Here is a 9470-nt window from a genome sequence, read left to right as displayed (position 1 = left end):
GTCAGTTTTGTGGCGATAATTAATCATGAAATTTCAATAAAAATATTGTTTTTGTGTTAGTTACATAAACTTTAAGCGATAATCTACGTTCAGAATGTGAAAAAAGTTTGGACATACAGAGTGTAACAAAAATGGTGGTGATCCGTTTAAGGGCGTACTCAGTATCGTATTCTTATCAGGAAAAAGTAGAAGAAAATTTTTTTTTCGCTAAAAAAATTTTCACTTTTGTATGAGCCGGGCCGCGCGAATCGGTCGAATCTCCATACAAAGATAAAAAAATTTTTTGCGAAAAAATTTTTTATCCTACTTTTACGATACTGAATACGCCCTTAAGCGGATCACCACCATTTTTGTTACACCCTGTATTTTGTGCTTAATGGTCGTCAAAAAACTGACAGTGAGTTAATTTTTGTTAACGACTTACGCTAATTGGGGGGACCCAAAATGCCCATTGACCAGGATATCAGACCGTGATCCGTGATTACCTTAAAAGGTAATATGTCTATCAACAGTATCAACATAAGTCTAACAAAAGAAAGTCACTCCCGTATAAATAAGAGAATCGCCGAGCGATGAACTATAAATCGCTCGCTCTCTCTTTTATTTCCACGGGAGCGACTATCTTTTGTTCCTCTCTATCTCCTAGCTCTTAGCTTCCCCGCTTTTGTTGGAACCAGTGCCTATACAAGTATGTTTATAGAGAAGTAAGAAATCCCACAGTATTCTAGTATCACTATCATAGTGTAAACAACTTCGGACCCCAATTTTAAGTTACAATATTGTATTATACTTAATTGTGAGATTGTTTACATTTGGAGAGATGTGTAATCTGCCAGTTTTAAGTAAATGCTGTTATTGTATACCGCTGAGGAAAGGACTGATTGCTTGGGGATATTTCCGAATGGTAAGAAATAACTAAGAAGGGAATTCCTCTTATTATTGCAGTTTTGGTTTCTCTGTACACTGAGAGAAATTTGCATTGTGAATTTAACAAGTTCGACTTGTTGCGGTTTATCCGTTTGAATCAGCCAAACGTATGTTTAAAACAATATGTGTCAGGTTGTTTTTATAAAACCGACTTGTTGATTCAAATATATTGCCGATTCAAATGACAAGTAGCTTGTTGTTTGAACCAAAGAGCACGTAGGCGCTATTTTAACCAAAAAACTTGTTGAACGAACATGAAAACTGTTTGTTTTTTCTCTCAGTGTAGTATGCTATGACCATATTGAACCTCTGGAGTTTACACTCGTAGCTCAGGGCAACAATCCTCATAATATGTGAGTGTGTTTAATAAAACGTCCCACTATAGGTATCTCATAGGTAAGCGTGCTCCACCGTAGACCGCATCATCACTTACCGGTGTGATCGTGGTCAAACCTCTACCTATCCATACTAAAAAAAAAAAAATCGGTTACCATTAAGGCAAGATTTACATGTATCTTTATATGAATAAATTGAAAAAGCGGCTTTATAGCAATCGACAAAGTGGGACATAGTCACTGAAAATAATAAGCAAGTCATCGTTTTCAATCGGTATTTTAGTGACAAAATCCCGTATGCGAGATTCATTCGCCCTGGCCCTTTAGCACAACTTGCCTTGTCGCGCGCGAGTCCATACATCAAGCACAACTTCAAGTATGGACTCGCGCGCGACAAGGCAAGTTATGCTAGAGGGGCTGGTCTGGCCTAGTGGACGCCCCTGCTTGTTAAGCCGAGGGTGTGATTAATATAAATGTTCCAAAGTCTCTGTTTATTTGTATTGGCTAATATATGTTAACATTAGGTTTATCCCATTATCATTAGTACATCCGTTGTAAAAAGTGTTACTCATTATTTGCAACAGTATCGTCCACTTCACTATTAGGTATGGTATGCTAACTTTTTTTATTGATTGAGATGATGATTGATGACACTTTTAATTATTGACCTAATTCAAAAGCGAATATAATATTGATCGCGTGAAAGAGGAACGAGGGTTTACTGGTGAAACCCGATAAGTTGTGCAAACTGGTTTTTGATATTCTAACTATGAGCAATTTTCACAATGTTGTTATTTCAAGGACAAATTATCTCGATTTATCGGGTTTCACCAATAAGCCCTTCATATTATAAAAAAGAAAGATGAGTGCTGAGATGTCAAAAAATAGAGAAGAATGGAAGAGGAAATCAAGATGTACCGACCCCACATCACATGGGATAAGGAACGGAAGAAGAAGAAGATAATATTGATTTCACTCTCTACTCAATAGGTTCATACTAATGCAAGAGCGGGTGACTTTAAATTCGAAGCTGGAGTTTTTAGAAATTACATTTGGAAATGTTGGGATGATGAGACAATGACTAAATGTTTTAAATGATTCGCGGTAAGTTTCATTAGACATATTGAGCGGGATATAGACCGTGATTACCTCCAAGGACCCGATATTTCGACGCAGTTGCATCATGATCACGGGAAACTGAAGACGGCGAGTGGATGTCAAAGTTGCGTAGATAAAAATGAATAAGATCAGGTAAAAATAATCACGGTCTATATCCCGGTCAATATGAGTCTAATGACTAAATGTGTTTGCGGTGATTATAATTCTTCAACCCACAATAGCAATAGGGGCAAAGCTGACGTTCACGAGAATACATTGCATTACACATCGCCCCTAAAGAATTCGATCTTTGACGAAGTTTGAGACTTGCCCGTGTTCAATTTCTTTATGCACAATGTTGTTTTTAAAAATGAAGGTGGACTTTTCCTGAAATGTTTCTGAGCTCGTGAAAGATCTGCTTATAGATACGGTTTATGATTTTGTTTTAGGTTCTCACACTAGCATATATATCAATAGTCGCCCACGAAGTGGACACACAGTTCAGTGCGAAAGGGCTCGCTATTCTGCTCGCCCTGCTAAGCTTCCTGGCAGCTAATATGGTGTTTACTGTTGCATTCGTCGTTGGAGCACATAAGGTGAGATATTGTTAATTTTTCTCCCAGTTTCTTGATGGGTTAAGAATTACACCACCTCTTTTCCTCCCATAAAAGTTGACTCTTTTCCATAAAGTTGTTTCTTTCTTTCTCTGCCTTGGGTGAGACTTGAACGTACGACTCAATCAGTATTCTATTGCTCTTGCCATCTGAGCTCAGAAATCATGAGTTCAAATCTCACTCAAGGTAATGTAAAGTGGGGGAAGATTAAAGGGTTTTTCTTACGGGTTAAGATGGAAAACTGGCCGTAGTGCATCGTTATGCGGAACATATTTCATCTTACCCCTCAAGAAATACCCTTAAATCTCCCCCACCTTACCTTAGTCAATTTCTACCTTTTTATTCTAAGCCTATTGGAGACGTTTCTGCTTGTCAAAAAGTTAGGTCCTTATTTTTTTTATATCAACAGAAAAACTACAAACTACTCCGGCTATACTACTCCTTCAGCATATTCGCTCTGGTCGTTGTGATGATGGGCTACTTCATATTCATCACTCTGCAAGTGGCACTGACGCTCCAGGACGAAGAGAAATACATTCTAGGCTTCCCGTTGATAGCTGTCAATATTTCTACAGTCACTAGTATATGTAAGTCAAAATAAATGAACATCTGCTTGGGGTCGGTTGCACCAAAGCACAGTATAGTATAATAAATAATTTTTAAGAAAAAAAAAACCGCCTTCCTTTGGGGTTCTGGTGATAAATACTTTCAAATGTTGGATTATGTTATCAATTCGTCTGTATATTTTTTAATGTTTGTTATTCGATATCTCCGTCATTTCTGAACCAATTTTGAAATCTGGATGATTATGAAGTACTTACAGATGAGAATGATTATCAAAACGGAACTCTAACCAGGGGCGGCTCACTCTTCATCAGCAGTTCCACTGCACCAAATGTCACTGTTCTGGACGTAAGTGCATGCTGTTCTTATAAAAATACCAAAGTCACTATAAGTGTGCCGTTCAGATTTGAGGAGTTCCGTTCTGACCATCATCAGCAATTCCACTGCACCAAATATCACTGTTCTGGACGTAAGTGCATGCTGTTCTTATAAAAATACCAAAGTCACTATAAGTGTGCCGTTCAGATTTGAGGAGTTCCATTCTGACCATCATCAGGAGTTCCACTGCACCAAATGTCACTGTTCCGTACGTAAATACATGCTGTTCCTTTAAAAACACAAAAATCACCATATGTATGCCTTTCAGATTTGAGGAGTTCCCTCGATTTCTCCAGGATCCCATCATCAGAACTGGGTTCTGAGAAAAATGGGACCAATCTGTATGCATACATATACATTCAATCAAAAAAAAAATTTCAAAATCGGTCTAGTAACGACGGAGATATCGAGGAACAAACATTAAAAAAAATAAAAAATAAATAAAATAAAACATACAGACGACTTGATAACCCCTTCCTTTGAGATTTGGAAGTCGGTTAAAAATAAGTTTTTTGCAAAAATTTCATCCTTGGCACAAGCTTTTATCGCCGACTGTACCTTTCTTTCAACAGTCATCTACTGCTCTCCGAGACGTTTCTAAAAACCCCTTTCTAAAAACTCGATGGGGATACTACGTTTCATGACAGAGTTCCTATTACCACCTTTCTGCTCCATCATCAGATCAGCTCCATAATATTGCATTTTCACGTGATTTACATAATGTGTGCAAAATTTCAGCTCAATCGGAAACCGGGAAGTGGGTCAAAATTTGACCATATTTGGATATATTTAATATAGCTTCTACGTTTTGACGCACACTAACATACTAACAAGGAAAGTTCAATAAAAGTTTGTAATAAAAGAGTACGGACTATCGCACCAAACCGTCCGTTACCTCATTTAGCATTCGACATTTTTTGTCGTGGGGTGGGAATTTCCATAGACTTCCTTTCTGCTGCGTGACTTTGATGTGTACTTATGCTAACTGTGGCTGATGCAACTGGCCCATAATCGGTGTTTTCTTTGATAAAGGAATTAGTGTCTAATCTGAAGAGTTACCATGCTCCATGATTGGGTTTAGCCTATTAGCAATTATGGTGATTATCAGGTCTGGCCATTGGGTAGGCGATTGACGGCATCTCCCTTGCAGAGTTTGACTTGAACAGAAAGGCTTATACAATAATTACCTTTTGTATGTCTTTCCCATCACGGAACAATGGTGTTCCGGACCTTTGGGAGGCGTGCGCGGGGCCGAAGCCAACGCGTAGAGGCCCTTTCGACACTTTAATGAAATGTAAGGGGTACACCGAGCGGATGTTGCCCTTGCCCGTATCATGCAATAATTACCTTATTATTATTCATTACAAAGAAACAGTATAAGTTTTAACAAAGACGTGTAACTCCGTATAGACGGATAAAGTCTAAGAAAAAAACGTACCTCAAATCCATAAAGAAAAAGGTAACGTTGGCCTAGATAGCTTTACACCTTTGGGGAACGCTCGGCTAGATGGCGCTAATATTAATATTTGACTTTTTAACGCATCAAGCTAACAATGTGGGCCAAATTCTCAAGACTGAAGTTCAAAAGTTTTAAGCTTGTGTCGAGAGATGGCAGTATGCACTATGATTACACATTTTACGTTGATAGTAACTCTCTATAATACTCGATCCTCTTTAGTTTTAATTATAAGCTAGAATAATTTTCCTTTTCAGTTCTCGACCTATACTTCCTAATCCTCATCAAAATAGAGATTTTAAGACAAAGAAACCAAACAGCCTACTACGTGAACGGTTCACGGAGAGAAACTAGCTTCGTCCTTGACGTTTCCATGGCGAAAGAGCAGGACAGGAAATGCACAGCCAGCTACTACTCTGACTCTGATTCTGATGAAGATGCTCAGAAGAAGAGGATGTTTCCGGTACATGAATTGGAGATATTGAAAAGGGATTTAGAAAATAAAAGAATATGAATATAAACATTAAATAAATGTCATATACAAAGAAAAAGTGACCAAAGCCTCCAGTGCTCCGAGCTGGAATCGAACCAGCGTACTCCGCTTACCGGGCGAATGCCAGAACCACTCGGCTATCGGTCCACGAAAGCAAGGGTCGAAATTTCTAAGTATATGACATTTCCGAAGGCTCGTGGCGCCCTCTGGCCATCCCTGAGGTAGAACAGTATGGTTCGACCTCCTAGCCGAATCAACTCAGGTGATTACAAGCTAGCGAAGAGAGATGGCGCTGCCATTAACACACTAAGAACAAATTAAATGTCATATACTTAGAAATTTCGACCCTTGCTTTCGTGGACCGATAGCCGAGTGGTTCTGGCATTCGCCCGGTAAGCGGAGTACGCTGGTTCGATTCCAGCTCGGAGCACTGGAGGCTTTGGTCACTTTTTCTTTGTATATGACATTTATTTAATGTTTAGAACATAATAGTAGTGTTACTACTTAAAATAACAAGTTAAAATATTTTCTATGAAAGTAATTTAATTTGTTCTTAGTGAATATGAATATAAATATTTTTGAAGTGTAAAAAATAAAAAGGGTTACATTCTCTTTATACATTCATTTCAAACCTCTCGGGAGACCTCAGATATAGGAAGGAAGGAGAGTGGGCATGCCGGGCGATTGGATTGAATACGCCTGTCGCAGTGGGTTGAATACCCACACGTATAGCTGGACGCTCCTATTGAGCTATTGCGTATAGTATGAATTTTTTGAAACGAACGTTTCTAAACAAAGGTATTGTTCCTTTTGTGTTGAGCGGGAGCTTCTGTATTTGCACGCGCTAAGACAACAAGAAGCGACTGTATCCTCATAATTGTAAGGTTCAAATCTGTACAGCAGCAAATTTGAGATAGATTATTTTGGAAATGTGAAGCGATAGACCACACCGCTATAGGTGCGAAAATACAGCGCTTCTAATACTTTGATACTTGGTGGTGGTGCTGTAAGTAATGAAACACGTATATTATCACTGTTATTTTTTATTAATGATTTTGTTAACAATCACCAATTGTATATAGCAATATATAAATAGTAATTACATAAATATTAGGTACAAGTCTTGATATATAAAATAACATAAATAACTAAACAAACCGTAAACCGTATTTATAACAAAACATAACAATGGCGGTCAGATTGAAAAACCTTATCAGTGTTTATTGTCACTTTGCGATGACACCTTAAGGTGCCAGGTGCTTATCAACCTTTTAATCTGGCAGTTTCGCTGTTTAAACGTGTTATTTTTATTATACAGACTGACATATTACCGATGATTATTATAACTATATGTACTATACTTACACCATCAAGTATCAAAGTATTAGAAGCGCTGTATTTTCGCACCTATAGCGGTGTGGTCTATCGCTTCGCATTTCCAAAATAATCTATCTCAAATTTGCTGCTGTACAGATTTGAACCTTACAATTATCAGGATACAGTTGCTTCTTGTTGTCTTAGCGCGTGCAAATACAGAAGCTCCCGCTCAACACAAAAGGAACAATACCTTTGTTTAGAAACGTTCGTTTCAAAAAATTCATACTATAATACACACATAATTTCCACGCTGTGTACATGTAACTCCGTATAGACAGATAAAGTCTAACAAAAAAACGTACCTCAAAACCATAAAGAAATAGGTACGATCGCCTAGATGGTGTTACACCTTTGGGGGACGCTCGGCTAGATGGCGCTAATATATTATTCGACATTTTAACACATATTAAGAATATAATGGGCCAAATTATCAAAACTGAGTGTCTGTCGAGAGATGGCAGTCTATACACTGTGATTACACATTTTACTTTGACAGTAACTCTCTATAATACTCGATCTTCTTTGGTACATGCGAACGGCCAGCGAGTCGTGTCATCATGCACGCACACAACGACAATTATATGCGCAATGAGCTAACTGCTACGTCTGCCGGTGGCTTATCCACTCTAGTAGTACTACTATGGTGAAAGAATGTCCTCATATATAGTGCCAAGAATTTATAATAAAATTAATATTTTAAGACATACTCCAAAAATGTCAAAAACGATGTTAAAAACTAAACTTAAGTCCTATCTATCAGAGGACAACCAGGAGTTATGATAATTTCGATAGTTAAAGTAAAAAAAAAAAAGTTTAAATTAGTATTAAGTTACAAACATTAAATATTAATCTTAGAGTATTAAGTTACGTTTCTGTTTTATATCAAAACTGTATTTAAGTAACTAATGTCTAAAACAATGAGCGCCTCTCGCCATCAAACGTTACAGTTTGGCGAGGATTCCTGTAAACTGTTAATTATAAGTTTATTTTTGTGAATAATAAATTAAAAAAATATATATATATGTCACTCATACAAGCATGGTACGCGTTCACCTACACGAGCTTAGACTGTGTGCTAGGTACGCGCCTCTTTCATGTATTTGATCGCCAGTGACCGAGATGTGGATGCTGATAAGCAACAATGTGTCAACCCACACGCCAACCATTTTGAGAAAATGGCGTCTAAAGATTTTTTCTCATTTTTTTGTGTTTCTCTTAAAAAAAAAATGTTTTTATATATATTGTTTTGTTTTTCAGCTATAATACGTTCAGTAGTAGTGATTATTGTAGCTTAATTTCAAAACAAACTTCAATTTGACGAAATAATGCCCTTTTCTTTTATTGCGAATTGTTCGACGACGTCAAACTTTTTCAAGACTGTGTTATGATACTTAACCCACTTTTGCTAATTGTTTAAAAATATCTATGAGTCTTAAATAAACATGTTAAAGCACATAAATTGTTGTTGTAAAATACTCTACCTGTGCATATTTTTAACTTTATAAGTGTTAAGTAACATATCAGTCATGGTCACTTATGTTATTAGGTATGTAGGAATCAATACATTATTTATTAATCAAACCTTTTAATGATTTTTCTACTCCCGAACTGTTATTCGTCATTTACAGGATTGTGCGTATCGAAAAAACTGAAAACGCATTGTTTGGTTCTGTAATCATGGCAACGCATTGCATTAACGATACTCGTGTGTGCGCGGGAAGGCTTTGGGCAGCTGAGCTGACAGTGCAAACCTTTGCAATACAGGAAACAGTGTGAATTTCGCGACAATTATTAAAAAAAACTATTAAAAACTAAATGCATGGTCGTTGTAAAAGTATTGTATGCAATGGTGTTTAACTGACTCCAAAATACTCGTGGAAAGTACGCCACTGATATTTCTTGACCTCCTTTAAACGCCTGTTGAATAAAATACTATAAATTAACTATTAGAGTAATGATCATTTCTAGACACATATTTAAATTATCTGTGCTTTTTCAACAAAAAATCGTTACAAAAACCAAATAATCATCTTTAAAAAAAATAAACTACTTATCTAAAATATACAACAAAATATTTTTTAACGCTAAGAAATAGACTAAGTCATTTAAATTATGAATAACTCATGACTTGTACAAGAACAAAACATAAAATATCTTTAACAAAATAATAAACTACCATTCAGTAAGTATTCAAAAATCAAACAATATTTTTATGCATACATTAACAC

General features: G+C 36.7%; 1 protein-coding gene across 2 annotated transcripts; it reads left to right on the top strand.

The window, feature by feature from the left end:
• The first annotated feature begins 760 nt into the window (after window positions 1–760).
• LOC125235276 lies at window positions 761–6477 on the top strand. Of its 2 annotated transcripts, XM_048141781.1 has the most exons (6): window positions 1248–1280; window positions 2253–2366; window positions 2810–2956; window positions 3384–3561; window positions 5630–5888; window positions 6434–6477. In XM_048141781.1, the coding sequence occupies exons 3-5, from the start codon at window positions 2918–2920 to the stop codon at window positions 5884–5886; spliced, it is 474 nt and encodes a 157-aa protein (XP_047997738.1). In that variant the 5' UTR covers window positions 1248–1280; window positions 2253–2366; window positions 2810–2917; the 3' UTR covers window positions 5887–5888; window positions 6434–6477. The 2 variants fall into 2 exon arrangements, with proteins under 2 accessions (XP_047997737.1, XP_047997738.1); XM_048141780.1 differs by lacking the exons at window positions 1248–1280; window positions 2253–2366 and adding an exon at window positions 761–904.
• Window positions 6478–9470: the final 2993 nt, after the last annotated feature.

This window comes from Leguminivora glycinivorella, chromosome 17, assembly GCF_023078275.1.
Source record: "Leguminivora glycinivorella isolate SPB_JAAS2020 chromosome 17, LegGlyc_1.1, whole genome shotgun sequence".
Classification (NCBI taxonomy): domain Eukaryota; kingdom Metazoa; phylum Arthropoda; class Insecta; order Lepidoptera; family Tortricidae; genus Leguminivora; species Leguminivora glycinivorella.
Note: the sequence above shows the minus strand (reverse complement) of the source record. Positions and strands in the feature narration are given on the sequence as shown.